The sequence below is a fragment of the Vidua chalybeata genome, chromosome 18 (assembly GCF_026979565.1).
Source record: "Vidua chalybeata isolate OUT-0048 chromosome 18, bVidCha1 merged haplotype, whole genome shotgun sequence".
Classification (NCBI taxonomy): Eukaryota; Metazoa; Chordata; class Aves; order Passeriformes; family Viduidae; genus Vidua; species Vidua chalybeata.
The window spans coordinates 3166283-3181326 of NC_071547.1; the positions used below are offsets into that span (position 1 = coordinate 3166283).

At 43.9% G+C, this 15044-nt stretch overlaps 2 protein-coding genes across 4 annotated transcripts in view; one reads left to right on the top strand and one right to left on the bottom strand.

The window, feature by feature from the left end:
• KDM2B (lysine demethylase 2B) overlaps positions 1-3501 on the bottom strand; it is a 113513-nt gene extending 110012 nt beyond the window's left edge. The window contains exons 1-2 of one of the 2 annotated variants that reach the window (XM_053959128.1): positions 3352-3501; positions 2832-2904 (exon numbers count right to left, since the gene is read on the bottom strand). The gene's annotated coding sequence lies outside the window, so the exon portion shown is untranslated. Of the gene's footprint in view, positions 1-2831; positions 2963-3351 lie in introns of those variants that run through there. The other variant, XM_053959129.1, reaches the window with a different exon arrangement.
• A 220-nt stretch (positions 3502-3721) lies between these two features.
• ORAI1 (ORAI calcium release-activated calcium modulator 1) lies at positions 3722-14839 on the top strand. Of its 2 annotated transcripts, none has more exons than XM_053959553.1 (2): positions 3722-3948; positions 11536-14839. In XM_053959553.1, exons 1-2 carry the CDS (start codon positions 3835-3837, stop codon positions 12100-12102), a joined length of 681 nt encoding a protein of 226 aa, XP_053815528.1. In that variant the 5' UTR covers positions 3722-3834; the 3' UTR covers positions 12103-14839. The 2 variants fall into 2 exon arrangements, with proteins under 2 accessions (XP_053815528.1, XP_053815529.1); XM_053959554.1 differs by lacking the exon at positions 3722-3948 and adding an exon at positions 3973-4039.
• Positions 14840-15044: the final 205 nt, after the last annotated feature.

A 15044-nucleotide genomic window follows, 5' to 3' on the forward strand; every position in this document is an offset into this window, starting at 1 on the left:
TTGAAAATCCTATTTATCCTGTAAGATCTACCATTCTATACTTTCTTAACCTTGGGTTAGGATGGAAGATTAGATTTTTAAGTATTTCTCTGTTTTATGAAGGAAGCTGAAATACAAATTTTCTAGACATGGTAGATCAAAATCTTTCCCCTGCAGAAATTCCATCAACTAAATGTTAAGTCCTGCTTCAGATGAGATTTGCAAAGATGTTTCCCTTAACCTCCCTGGGACTGCTGGCAAACCTGTATTTGCCTTTTGCAAGTTCAAATGTGTTGTTTTTAATGCAGATCTACCATGACTTCCACTTTGTGGTGGCTTGATTCGGGTTGGGTGCAGTAACAGGAACAAATGGAAGTGCTGATTTGCATGTGAAGCTGGAGATCCGTTTTAGCAAAGCTGCTCTGCCGAGGGCAGCGCCTCGGTGTGCTCAGCACCGGATCACATTAATCACAGGGTACTCAGCGAACCTATTCAGCCTCCTACAGAAAATACAGAAGTACATTTTTAGCAGAAAAAAAAGAACTGTGAGTATCCTTGTGACAGTGTACAGATTTCTCAGGGCTTTCTGGAAAGAAACTTGGACTTCTGCCACCTGCTCCGATTGTGTTCATGCATAAATGATCCAGAGAACGGGTTGACATTACCTCTAATTAGGGGTAATAACAGCCTGCTGCTGAAAGGGCCCGTTCCCTTTCTCTTGCATGTACATCCCTCACTTTTCCTGCATTAGGTCTGGTGTTGGTGCACCCACGGGGCGAGTCAATTCAGTGACCCGATCCGGCAGAAAACTTAGCCATTAAGAAAAAAATATATATTTATTTCATTAGGTCAATCCACTGAAGCTCTGCAGCCATTTGATCGGTGCGATTCACAGGCTGGAGAGGGCTGAGATGAAGGGAGAGGGCAGGATACACCCTTTTGGTGGCATTCCGCAATTGCACGGGTCACAGGTGACAGCAAACCCCGGCCCTGAGCCGCAGCGTGACTTCAGAAGAACTCCCTGAAGCATTTCTAAGAGTTAATTAAGCATGGCTGACTCTTTTAGTTTCAGCTCACTCTAGAGTGGCAGTGTAGAGGTGTGTCATAATGAGTAATAGAGTTGGAAATAATTTATCCTGTTTAGTTTGTACCTCAGATGGAGCTGTAAAATGGGACAGAAAGGGAAAAGGGTGCACTGCTGTGATCCTCATGTTGATCCTTACGGTATTTTTTCTGTTTAACAAACTGATTTATCTTTTCTTTCTTACAGGAAAGGAATGTTTATTTCAAAGTTACAACACTGAGGCTTGGATCTCAAAATGACACATGAGTCTGGTTTGGAAAAGGGCATGAGATGAAATGCCTTCGCTGATTCTGCAGGTCCTTTTTCATACTCTTTCTCTGAATGAAATATGAACTCAGCAGAACTTCACTGTTTAATGTTGTATCTTTCAAAGCCCTTTCCAATAAACAGGAATAAGAGTGATGGACAGGAAAATAGAGGAACAGTGAGTTCAAGGAGTCTCTTTTAATACAATTAGTTAGAAAGACACTTGAAGTCCTTGTCAGATGTATGTCTCTTGCAGGTGGTTCTGTTATTTAGAGAAATCTGATTTTAGGGAACGGGTCAAGACCTAGTGCAGTAGTACTCCCTCACGATGTTGCAGTTCAACCATAATTTTGCACAGAAACAAGAAGAAATAGTGAACAATCCACGTTGGTTATGTACATGTACATAAACATTTGTCATAGCTCATGAGCAGCAATGCAAAATATTTTAAAGTATATAATTCCACAGGACAGAGACTTAAATGTTTTTCTGAGAAGTGGAGGAAGTTCTAGTTACTGTTTTTGATGGTTATCATATCTCTCAAGAAAAAAAGTGATAAATCACAATTGGTTTGCTCTTAGCCTCAGGTACCAGTGGGATACAAAGAATGTTGATTGTGGGGTGGTCTTCTGTTTTTTTTTTTTTGCGGGGGGGTTAATAATTAAAGCACACCAAAGAAAGAGTAGTGTTTTATAATCGCAGAATCATTTAAGTTGGAAAAAACCTTTAGGATGATCAAGTCTAACCACAAACCTAACACTGTCAAATCCACCTCTAAATTTAAACTTATGCTGGACTTCAACCCAAATGGATCCTGCACAGCAGTACTGTCACCCAAAAAAAGAGAAAGATTGTGGCCAAATTTCCGTGGAGTCGGTGATAGAACAGCAGAGGCTTTTATGGAAAGGCTGAGTCAAACTCATTCTTCTACTGAGGTGTTTTAATGCCCCTGTAGATAAAAATCTCACCCGAAGTTGTTTATAACAAGAGGACTGTGTTTATTTCCTGAGAAGGGAATGAGATCAAATCTACATGGTACAGAGAATGCCTCTGAAGACTTAAAATACTTAAGATTATTTTTCTTGGATGTTTTCACTACATCTTTTTAAAGAGAATGCCTTGTACGTGAAAAGCATCAAGTGACCTTGTTGGTATCGATTGTCGTTCCCTTTGTTGTGCTTAAGGAAGTGAAGGATCTTGCAAATCAGAAAGGTGTGAAGAGCAAAGCAAAAATGTTAAAGACAATCTGCCGTGATTTTCCTACTTGTAAATAAGGTGGAAATGTCAAAACAATACAAACTAACGATGCTTTTGATTGCTAATGAAACTAGCATGGATTCATCTCCTACTTGACCATCCATGTGCCTGTTAATAGCAAAAGTATCCTTGTCGAGTTTTATTTATATTGTTAAAATCCTATTTTTCTTAACTACAAATTGATAGCAACAGGTTTGTTTCTTACACATCCCTTAAGTCTCCTGACGCACAAATTTGTTGTGGCACAAGCAGTGTATTGCCTCACCTTTTCAGAAATCACCTTCAGAACTCTGCCAAGTATTCCCTAGGGAGTTCTGCTCTACGCCTCACTTTTCTCTCTGTGAATCACAGAAAAAACGAATTATGGTTTAAAGTGTGTATGTGAACCAGGTAATAAAAAATCTTTTAACACTGGCATGTGTAGATGTTGAAATGTTCTGCTTAATCAACCTTATCAAGTGCTTGCTGATAAAGGCGGGTTTATCAAGAGCTCTGGGCCTACCAAATGTTGTGAAAAACCTGAACTACATGACAAAGGGTTAGCTGGGTCAGATTTAATTGGAAGAGAGGGTGGATGTTCTAACCGGTCTGGATCCACATGTTCTGTCCGGTCTGGACAGGTGTAGATTAGATGTTTAAGCATTTTAGGACGAGGGACTACAGAAGGAGAGGCTGAGGCACGGCTGTGTGCTTTGTTCTGAGGGACGTGTTGCAGCGGGACACCCCATCCTGCACGCCCTGGGAGCGCAGCGGCTCCCGCACTGGGCTGAGGGGCACAAACCCACCTGAAACGGCAGATTCCCGTCAGCTGCACTCCGGCTGAGCTGCTCAGCCGGGGAACGCGGCGGGGGCTCGGTGCGGAGCTCGGTGCGGGGCTCGGTGCGGGGCTCGGTGCGGGGCTCGGTCCCACAGCCCCGCGGGGCCCGCAGCGCCCTCACGGGCGCGGCTCTCGCGGCGCGGCGCCCCCTGGCGGCGGGCGGCGCCGCCGGGGCACAGCGCCCGCCCGGGCGGGGGCTCGAGGCTGCCGGGAAGCGGCGGCGCGCGGCGGGGCGGGGCCGGGGGCGGGGCCGGGGGGCGGGGGCCAATGGGACGCGGCGGGGCGGGGCGCGCAGGCTCGCGGGGCGCGCGGCGGGCGCGGCCCCGGGGCGGCAGAGCCGCGCTGCCGCCATGGGGTGTTAGCGCGGCCGGGCCCGCTCCGCCGGAAAGAGCCGCCACCGCCCGCCGGCCCCGCTCCGCCTCGCCTCGCTCCGCTCCTCCGCCCCGAGCCCATGAGCCTGAACGAGCACTCGATGCAGGCGCTGTCCTGGCGGAAGCTCTACCTGAGCCGAGCCAAGCTGAAAGCCTCCAGCCGCACCTCCGCGCTGCTCTCCGGCTTCGCCATGGTGAGCGCCCGGCCCGGCCCGGCGGGCGGGGGGCGGCACGGGGCCGGGAGCCCTGCCGCCGCTTCTGCTTCTCCCGCCGGAGCCTGCTGCGGTGAGGACGGGGGGGCCGGGCCCGGCGCGGCGTGCGGCACCTGGGGCGGCGGGGAGCGGGGCGGGCGCTGCTGCCGCCGCCCCGGAGCGCCCGGCCCGCTCCGGGCAGCGCTCCCGGCAGCTCGCTTCGGTAGCTCGTTTGTTTTGCAGCGCTTCATGGCACGAGCTCAGGGCTGCCTCTCGGCTTTTATCTCCGCCGGATAGTGCAAGATTTGTTCGATTGTTACGTATTTTCCCCGTGGGGGATGCTCGGGACCGCGGAAGCCGCGGTGCCTGCCGCGTGTGCCGTGGGCAGCTCCGCTGGGTGCGGGGTCACCGTGTCGTGTTGCGGGTGTCGGGAGCCAAGGGGCCCCGCAGCGCTGCCCGGGTTGCGGGGTTTCCATCCCGCTCCTCTCTCAGACCGCACGCGTGGCTCAGCGAGGGCAAGCGCAGCTGTTGCGCTGAAGTTTCTTTTAGATAAACCAAGAAATACAACCGATTAAAGTTCGTGGTGCCGCTCAGACTCATCCATCATCAGTGCTTTGCAGTTGCGTGGTTTCTAGTTTGTATTTAAGGAAAACTTGAATGTTATTTGGTTTGGAGTTTTGTGCGTGGTTTAAAAACTTTTTTTTTATTCGTGTGTGTTTTCTTCCGAGTTTGATGTGAAGCGCAGTCTAGTTACCCGAATTATGTCATGTATGAATGTTCCATATAGTTTGAAATACAGTAACTCACAGACTTCCTCATCTGTCCAGACATCTGACATGCAAAGCTGCAAACTCTGCCCTCAGCCCCTTTATGCAGCTGTTAAAATGCTTCATGGTTTATAAATTCGCAATTTCACTCCTCCGTATTTTGACTTTTTGCCCCGCTTTTAACAAACTGAGTATTTTCAGCCGTTGAATCTGCTCCTTTCCAGAGCCATTGTTCCAATGATGCTGTTGGAAAACACAGCAGCCTGCTGACGGTCAAATAAATGTCACTGTCCTCCTTCAATGGCTAAAAACAGACCACAACTCTTCGGGAGGTGGTGGAGTGCTGCCCGGGTGACTGACAGGCGGCTGTGTTCCTGCGTTTCACTCAGTTCTCCTTGGGTAACGCATCCGGCTGGAGCTCACACGCCGCTTCTGATCATGAATTTTCCTTGTTGAACGCCCGTTCTGCCGTCCCAGAGCAGTTTGTGGCTGCTCGAGTCAGGCCTTTGCCTTGAGAGAGAACGTGGGGAAAAATGTCGTTTGTTGGAGTTTATAAATTTTCTAAGGGAAGTTGCATCTCAATGTAAATGCTGTTGTTTTAAGGTCATACTTAACATCTTGAATTCCTTGGTTTTTCTCTAAATGTATGGTACCTGGACTCAAAATCCGTGAATGTACGAGGTGAGGCTTCTACTTGTTTCTTAATTCTCTAGAATTCTAGGGGTTTAGTCTCCTGCTGTTGAAAACTGCTGCTGTTGAATTTGTTGCTTAGGTTATTTCAGGAAAAAGCCACTTCGTTCCAATTAAGAAAATCTCCAATTGCCAGGAATGCTACGTGTGAACAGTCATATTTAAGTTTTTCCAAAGGAAAAAAAAATGCACTTTTTTTTTCCTTCCTTTAACAAGTTCAGCATGGAAATCTACCCGTAGTATCTTTGCTTTTGCACTGACAGACCTAGTCCTAGTCCTCTAGCTAAGACTTCCTAATCTTGGTTCAGAAGAGCTGAGTTAACTTTCCGAGTATTTTTAGATGCCTTTTAAAAGCCTTGCTGATCTTTTAGAGTTGTCCCTCTGCCTTGAAAAGCTGGGCTGTTCTGTCACGCCTGTGCATTGTTTACTGACTGCAGATCTTTGGCACCTGGTACTTTAACAAAATGCTGCTCAAGTACATTCTAGTCTTGGATCAAAGCTGGCAACAGCGATGAAGGGTCATTGTTCTTCTCTTTTCCTTATCAGGCGAGGAAAAAAGAGCTTAAGTGACACATCCAGGACCACCCAGTGAATTGATGGGAATTGTCAGGAGTGGAACATGCTGGTTTCCATGTCAGCCCCATTGATCCTTACTCTTTGATTAAAGAGTGCTTGCATCCTCTGGTGGAAGCTAAGTTTATCCCCGTTGAACTGCTCCCTTTTCATGGACTATTTTTATGTCTAGCTGCAGCCAGTTTGCAAAGTTGATTCCCTCAGGGTTGGTGATGTACCCTGGTGGAACGAGGCATGCCAAAGGCAAGGCATTGCTCGGGTCAGTGAGGTGGAGTATGAAACGCTCAGCCAGGTTTCAAACCCTGAATTGTTATGAGAAGATTAAAAACCTGATTTATAATTAGATTTGTTTCAGAGCTCCACATCAGGATGTGCTGCCATGTGTGAGCTTCAGAAACAGTTGCAGGGGCTGGTGATGGCAACTGATGTGAGAGCTGAGCTCGCCCCAGTAACCTGAGCTTTCCTTCACTCAGGTTTCCATGGATGCTATCATCCAGTGCCGTATGTCTGAAGGAAAATCCATGGAGTTTATAACCTCATTTAGTACACTTTTCCAATTTATGGAGCCAGCTAGTAGTATCAATCCCCCAAATTGTTAGAGGTAGAGAAAGAAATTGTAGATTGTAGGGGATGTGTAGTGCCTTCAAGAATGCAGGATTCATTCCATAAACTGGTGAGGGCATCAGATATTTCTCATTCTGTATTATAGCCCAGATATTGTTGCATGATCTTCCCCCTCATGCTTGGTTTACCTATTTTTATTTTTCACAGTGAATAGGCTGCTGCCAGGTTATTTTTGTTTGAACAATTATTCTGATTTGTTTGCATCATTTTGTCACCAGGGACACATAACACAGTAGCATGACAATTTTAAAATACAGGAGTCAGAAACCATAGGAAAGTTGTTAAATGCCACTAGTTATAAAACCAGAAGATTCAACATCTCCTCCTGCCACCAATTAACAGCTTTGTAAAAATAACTGAGTCAGAACTATGGGTCTGAATTATACACGGTGGTTGGCTTCCTTATATGTAGGATTCAGAGGTTGATATTTACCAGGCAGCAGTTTTCTTTTAAATATCTCTAGTAGTCCAAGCTGGCTGGGCTTTGTCTAGATGGGATATATATGGTTCAAATATTGAATATCATCAAAAAATGGTCAACTCTTGCCTTTCAAATATGGCCAGTATGGTCTCCTGAAGACAGCTTCAGTCATGTTCTGCAGAAGACTGACTGCAGTGATAAATATTTTTGAAATTGATTTCCATAATAACAGTCGGTGCTGAGGTATGGTTAGGTGCGACCTGGGGCTGCTGGTGTCTGGTGTACAGGTTCTCAAGACAGCATTGTCTTTGTCTAGTAAAGGTCACTTGGCTGTTCTAAATACTAAAACAGTCTCTGTAGAAGGTCTTAAGTGGTATTTAGCTGGGTTGCTGGTAGAATAGCATGAAACTGTGGCATTTTGTAACCTGCAGGAGTTACAGGCCCAGTTTTGTGGCTTCTGCTTCCACTTAGCCTTCTTTAACACTGCTGCTCTTAGAGGTTAGAGCTGTGCTGGAGAATCTTTCCCCATGCAAAAAGTTTCTTCTGTTCCAGTCACAAAAGGAAAGTTTTGTGCCTCCTTTGAACATCCCTGTCTCCGTTGTAGACGAGCAAGGCAGGCAGTGTGGAGTGTTTGGGGCTCCTGCTGTTCTGTCTTGGAGCAGCTGTGGGTGGCTGCTGTAGTTTGGAGGATGTAAAGAAGATACTGAGCCTCTGGGTAATCTGAACTTGTACTTACTGAATGGATTTGCTGTAAGTTACACTGTGTAGAGGGGAATTACCTCCTCGAGATGCATTTGCTCCAATCACACGGGTATTGCCTTTTCATGTTTGCTAGCAAAATAAAATGAGATCCTGTATTTGTATTCCAGTGTCAGCATCAGCAAATATCAATGTGTTTTGCCATTCTGCAGCACACAATAATCTGCAGAGTCAAGATCCTGGACTAATGGATGAATGATGCTTAGTTTCCCTTCAGTATGAAACCAGTAAATAAGATCATTATTTTGACTTAGCTGTTTTTAATTTCCGGTGAGTTACTCTGGCTCGTACAGAGCCTCTGTATGAGTTGTTTATAACTCTTTATGAATGGTGCAGACAGTCTGTGAGAGCCTGGCTCTGCGCCTCTGTCTCTGGAGTGAATTGTACTGTCAGGAAAACGGGGAGCCAGCCAGAGGAGCTGATTCCCAGTGATGCTCTGACACTCGGCTCATTATTGAGTTTCCTCTGCGGTCCCACCCATAGACAAGCAATGATGGATGGGCCCTCAAAAATGCAGTTGTGATGTTTGATCAACACAGCTTTCTTTTTAGCCATTCCTGACATGCTAGACTGTATAAAATGCAGTCCAGTCCCAGTACAGGATTATATTCCCACCAACCTGAGCTCAGAGGCATCTTTGTGGGGAAGGGGAGGAGAGGAAGTAAATAATAAATATTAGCTCATAGATAATACAGATTTACTTGAGATAAGGCATTTTATTTCCTCTTCTCTACAGCACTGTCTACTGATCTGAAAAAAGATGTAAGCCTGTGACTTAAATTTAAAAGCAGGGGCTTTATTTAAGTCACTCTGGTCTAATAAGACATGGGAGCCTTATGAATAAATAAGTGAAATTAACTTGGTCAGGATATTGAACTTAAAAATAAGTTGAAGTGCAGATTTTTCTAGAGGGCAAGTTGTTAAATTTCCTGCAATTTGGTAGTAATCAGGCTGCTGTGACTCTGAAATCCAGGACTGTTGAAGGCTTAACACGGTTATGTGCCAAAATTCAGTTATCTTCTAAAAACATCTGAATGCCCACCATTTTTAGGCTTAGGAGAGCTTCAGTCTTGTGTCCTAATGTCATGAGTCCTTTAGTTTTGTCAAGAAGCTGTACTTCAGATGTACAGCTTTGTCAAGAGCCATAGTAAATCTGTCAGTCATATCTGTAGGATGATCTGAAGTTAAAGTTAGCTCTTCTTTGAACCAGGGATTAGCCCAGATGACCTCTTGAGGTGTCTTCCAGCCCATGTTACACTGTGATTACACAGCAAGGCAGGGCACTTGCAGCACAGCAGCTGCACAGTCAAATCGTTCAGCAAGCGTTCAGAGAAGCTTTGAAAGTGGTGAAGCATAAGGTGCTAAAAGTGTTGTATTGGAAAGTGTGCAGCCACTGACGACAGCTCCTGCCCTGAGCAGCTCTTCTGAACAAGTAGAGCAGGAATATATCCTGCCTGGAATGTCAGCACGTACCTGTGAGTTCAGGCTTTGTATGAATTTGGATCATATCAGGTGACCTCATCAGGGCCCTGTACTTGCAGGTATTACTTTACAAGAGGAGTTGTGATCTGTTTGTTTTGAAATTGCAGCATGAGCAAAGGAGGGAAGAACTTCTGACACTTTGCATTGCTGTTAGAAAACAGGCACAGGCCCTCATGATGAAAAATGAAGGTTTTGTTTTAGGTGCCTGGCTCAAGCTTGGCCCAGGAAGTAAACTCGGAGTTGAAAAGAGTTGGCAGTTTTTCTGCTAGTTTACACTGAAAGAGTTCCCAAATTAGCTTTGCTGAGAGTTTGAGGAGACGGAAAACATGAACTGATTTTTCACTTATGGGTTAGGCTGGGGTTACTCTGCCAGACAGGAACACAAGGGCCTCAAAATCAGATGCTTGATATCATTAGTATGGAAGCGTTGATAAATGGAAATATAAAATGTCTTCAATGTTTGGCAAACTATATACAATCAGTTCTTAAAAGAAAATAAAGTCTTCATCTCATGAAGCTCTTTAGTACCATGTGTATATTATCATACTTAGAACTAGAATAAAGGATTAAAGTGTCTTGTCATGCTGCGTGGCTTTGAGTCTAGGCACAGCAGAAGACTTGCAAGAAAAATCTTTAAGTATGAAAATTAATCCTCAGTGGTGAAGGATTGCAATTGTTCTGTGAAAAACACAGGAAGCCCAACATCCCACGAGTACATTGCGACTTAACAAGCAATCCTGCAGAAGAGGAACCTGACAAGCAAATGTTTATCCTCTCAATCATGAAGTTTCCCACAGCTGAAAAATGGTATTTTTAAATCCTCGAGCAAGGACTGTATATGCATTAATATAATTTCTTGTTGAGTTTCTCAGAACACTTGGAAACTGCTTGCTAGTTGGCCAAGATGTTAGGCTTATGACAATAAAAGCTTTCAATAAAGGAATTAAACAATTGGCAAATGGCCTCGAATGCCTGTTGAAACATGTCTGAACAAAACCCTGGGTTGCCTTAATATATTGGGTGCATTAGTGATTAAGAGTTCTGGTGTCCTGGAACATGCATAAGAAGATGGGATCCAGGACTAGGTTAGCTTGGCTCAGCCCCTGCAAAATAGTGAGGTTTGAATGTTCCTGCTGCTTTTGCAGCTGTCTTTGAGCCCTGGTTTCCATGCCTCCCTGCATCCATGTTACCCATGAATCTTTCTTCCTATCAGCTTGATGTGCTTGTATTTCAGATTACTGTCAGGTTTTTTTCCTCTGCATTTTACCTGTATTTTGTCTGTTTGATGAGTTCCTTGGAGAAAGAGCACTGAACGTAGAGGCCTTGGTGCATTATTCCATCTTTGGAACTCTCCTTTGTCTGAAAGGCAAATTTATCAGGAAAGATCATTTCAGGAGAGCTGCTGGGATTAATGTCACTGATCAATTGCACATATGCACAAAACCACCTGGCAGTTCTAAAACTAGCTAAAAGGCATTCTGATTCATTTTATTTGTCAGAAACAGCTTGTTTTATGAGTTTCCTAGTGCTGTGACTTAATGCTGATTTTTTTACTCCTTAGGCACAGGCATGCTTGGAGATCTAAGGTTACAAGAAGGTCATGGCTGCATGTGGTAGTGGAGGGCTGGAACATCTTCATGAGTAGCCTCATCTTTGGGGGAGCAGTGATGCCTGGGAGCACTGTGTTCTCTTTTCTGAAGACACTGTCTTTCTTCCAGCCTCCAAGAGGCTTGCTTGGCTGCCATGGGCATTGTGGAAACTCACATTTTGAGTCTGTTTAAATACTTGAGTGAAAGAATATAGCTGAGAGCCCCATGGAAAGGTGATCTTTCTCATGAAAGGTTTCTGCACTTTAGAACTTAAACCCAAATATCCAAGGGTAAAGGACCACTGAGGTTGTTTCAGGCAGTCCCCTGCCTTCACAGCCTTTCACAGATACTTCAAAAGACTTCATAAGTAAAGATCAAAAGCTGCATCTTCAATATAACACAAAAGAAGAAATATTTCACTTAAGGAGTCCAAGTATGCTGTTTGTAAGGGTCAGCTGTTTTGCTGGCATGAGCTGGAGGTAGCAAGGTGGTTGTGGGTTTGCTCTACAACAGAACAATAAGTGTGAAAACAGTGGCCTTTGCTTGATAGCTCAGACCTAAATTTGGACCTAAGGAAGAGGGTGCAGATTGACATGAAGAGAAATGTAAATACAGACTTACTTTGTTTGGATCAGATGATCTTCCAGAAACAGGTAACTGCATCTTTCTCCCCCTTCCTTTTCAGGTGGCTATGGTGGAAGTTCAGCTTGACCCAGACCACGACTATCCTCAGGGGCTCTTGATAGCCTTCAGTGCCTGCACTACTGTGCTTGTTGCAGTTCACCTTTTTGCACTCATGATAAGTACCTGCATCCTTCCAAACATAGAGGCTGTTAGCAATGTGCATAACCTCAACTCTGTCAAGGAATCTCCTCACGAGCGCATGCACCGGCACATTGAGCTCGCGTGGGCGTTTTCCACTGTCATTGGGACTTTGCTCTTTCTTGCAGAAGTGGTGTTACTATGCTGGGTGAAGTTCCTTCCTTTAAAGAAGAAAACTGACAACACCCCACAGAGCAACAGTTCTACCATCACATCAGGACAGGCAGCAGCCATTGCATCGACATCCATTATGGTGCCCTTTGGACTGATTTTCATTGTGTTTGCAGTCCACTTCTACAGGTCACTGGTGAGCCACAAAACAGACAGGCAGTTTCAGGAACTCAATGAACTTGCTGAATTTGCACGGCTCCAGGATCAGCTGGATCACAGAGGTGATGCTGTCACCTCAGCCGTCACCAATTTTGTGTAAACCTGTGCTTAAGAAAATAAATCCACTATTCTGCTTCTGCCTTATGGTGACTCCCTGTGGATGAACTGGTTGAACTGCTGATTACCGTTGAAAGATTAATTGTAAATATTGTTCTAACCCTTTAGAGAAGGAAAAAATGTTCCTTTCATACAAGTTTTGCTATCTGAAGGAATGGATGATGGGGTGTGACTGCACTGTGTGTGCAGCCCTCCTCCTGTGAACACTGTCTCGCATCTTTCTCATTAATGCTGAGTGTTGGCTGTATAAATACATGGAAAATAACATTGTACATTTGGGTGTTTGTTAGGAATGGATAGAGAAGTTGTGGATTTTTTTTTCTCTGTTTATCTGATGTTGGCATTTACTAGAAGATACTGCTTGTCCTATCCATATTGCATGGCATGATACAAATTACTTGGGACATGCAGCAATTAGCGCTCGGTTTTGGTGCTAGCGCTGCTCTCCCTGGAAAGCCTGACAGATGGTAGGAGTGAAAGCTTTCCCAGCACTTTCCCCAGTATGTTTTGCTGCCAAGTAATTATTACTTTGCTGATTTCTCCAGTGCCTTTTTCCCGTGGCACTTACACATTTTGTAACTTGCTAAACACCCAGGACTAGACTTACTGCGATGTGGTGTGGCCACATGAGTAGGAATGAGACTCAACTCTTCTCTTCCATGGAAGAAAATAAAAGCAATAACTGTTTCAAAGTTCTCATGAGCTGGCACATATCATCTGGAGAGATAGATTTGCCTGTTTCTCTTTTAAGAATCCTTTTTTGAAAAGAAGGAACTAGATGGAAATTATCACTGGATAATTTTTTTGCTTGAAAATCAGAACCACTGCTGTTTTTTTTTTTCCAAGCCAAAGTAGTAATTATTTTATACTTTTATATTGAAAAAATATTTTTAATAAATCCTCAGAAGCAAGCAGCAAAAGGTGCTTTCTCTGTGTTGGATTCCCAAGTAATTAGCTATGCCTTGGTCTTCCTTGTTTAGAAAAGTGTTCTCCTTGCTGAAGTGTTGTATTTAATAACTCATTATACATTTTTGCTTCCAAAGGATCTGGAAGACAACTTTTCTTGATGTATATTTATTTATGAAAGTAGGTTATTTGTAATTAATACTGCTGCTTTCTTTCAGACACCTCTATGACAGCAAAGCTACTGTGTTGTTCATTTTCTCTAAGCAAAAACCTCCATTTGGTCTCCTAGATAAGAGGTTTGGCCAAGAAAGATTCCAGCAGTTGTCTTGGGCTGCTTCAGTAATTCTGGCTATGTCTAGGAGTTTAATTTTTTGGAGTACAGTTCCTCTATAGAGTAGCTTTGGGCTTTAGTGGGTAAAAGCTGTTTTTTGAACACAAACTGAGACACGTTTCAAGCCAAAGGGGAAAAAAAAAAAACAAACTAGCTATCACTAGTCATAGCTATCACTGTGGAATAGAAACCTGGGATTTTGCCATGAGACAGGAGGGACTGTGACAGTCCAGTGGAGCCATGCCTGACAGCCTGAGCTGAATGTGGTCTCTCACACCAACCTCCATCTCAGGTTATTCCAACATTCTTGCAATCTGCACAAAGTGCCTGTGGAGTTCAGGTGCAGAGTGTGGTTACTACTGAAGCAGATGGGAACTGATCTCTCCTGTCAGCAGCACTGCAGTGCAAAGTGTTGACAAGGTCCCCTGTGGTGCCTTTGTATTCTAAAAACATAACTATAAAAAAAAAAAAAAAACACCAAAAACCTGCTGGTCTCACTGGTTTTTTTAAGCAGCAGTTGTGGTTCACAAGCAGCAAACAGCTTTCTACTTGGTGTTTTCACCTGTGAAGTGAAAGTCCTGGCATACAGAGGTCAAACTGGATTTTTTCAGCTCTGCCATTACATGCTTCAAATATATTCTATTCCTGATGTAAATCTGATGGTGAGGATTGTAACTACAGGTGTTTGTTCATAGAGCACTGGAAGCATTGCTTTAGTAAAGGCAATAAGGAAGCAGCATTCCAAACCACAAAATGTTGGTAGTAGGCACAAAATGTGTTTTCCCATCCAAGACAGAACTTTACCAATTCTGTCTTGGGGAAACAGGGCCCTAAAATCCCCCACTAAAGGCAGAAAACCTGACCTGGTATTTACACCAGAGCACCTGATTGGATGGGTGTGGTCAGGTGTAAAAATTTTACTTTTGTCTGTAAATTTTGTATTTAGAAGTTACATGGTTCTGAATGGAAGTCCAGAAAATCAGTTTTCCGAGTTTATTTTGTAAAATTCCTTGCTGTTCTGGATAAGTAGCTGAATTTTTCTTTGATTTGTGGATCTTTTACAAAGTGACTAAGAAGTGTGGGATTTTCTTGTTGTTTAAGACACACAGAATTAGAAGCTAGTGGGACATGGTTATTTTTAATTTTCTCAAGCTGGTAGGCTCTGAGCTAATGACACTGTTATTACAGCTAATTTTCTGACTATTTTCTGCACTTTAAGCCATGATATCTAGTATATTTTTGTCATTTTCCACCTGTGGAAATGGTCATGAAAGTTACTCCTTGGGTACCTTTGTCACTGTGTACCCAGGCAGTAACCAGACACAAACATGTGGATCTAAGCATTGAGTGCACTTAAATTTTTTTATCCCTTATTTATACTAACGATGTTAGGCATTTACCTCAATCATTTTAAACATTGGTTATTGTATATCACTTATTTGGGTATAAAATACTTTCATGGAATAAAATATACTCAATTGTTGTGGATTATTTTTTATCTAGAGGCCTTAAATAGAGTTACTAACTGAAACATGATCTATTGTAACTTCAAAAGGGATTTGGGGTCACAGGTGTGTGTTGGGCTATATTTGTGGGGAGTGGAGGACACAATTACTTGATTGTACTTTTCTATATTATTTTAAAACACATACTAGAAACGCTCCTTCTCTGAAGCAAAGGCCTTGAAA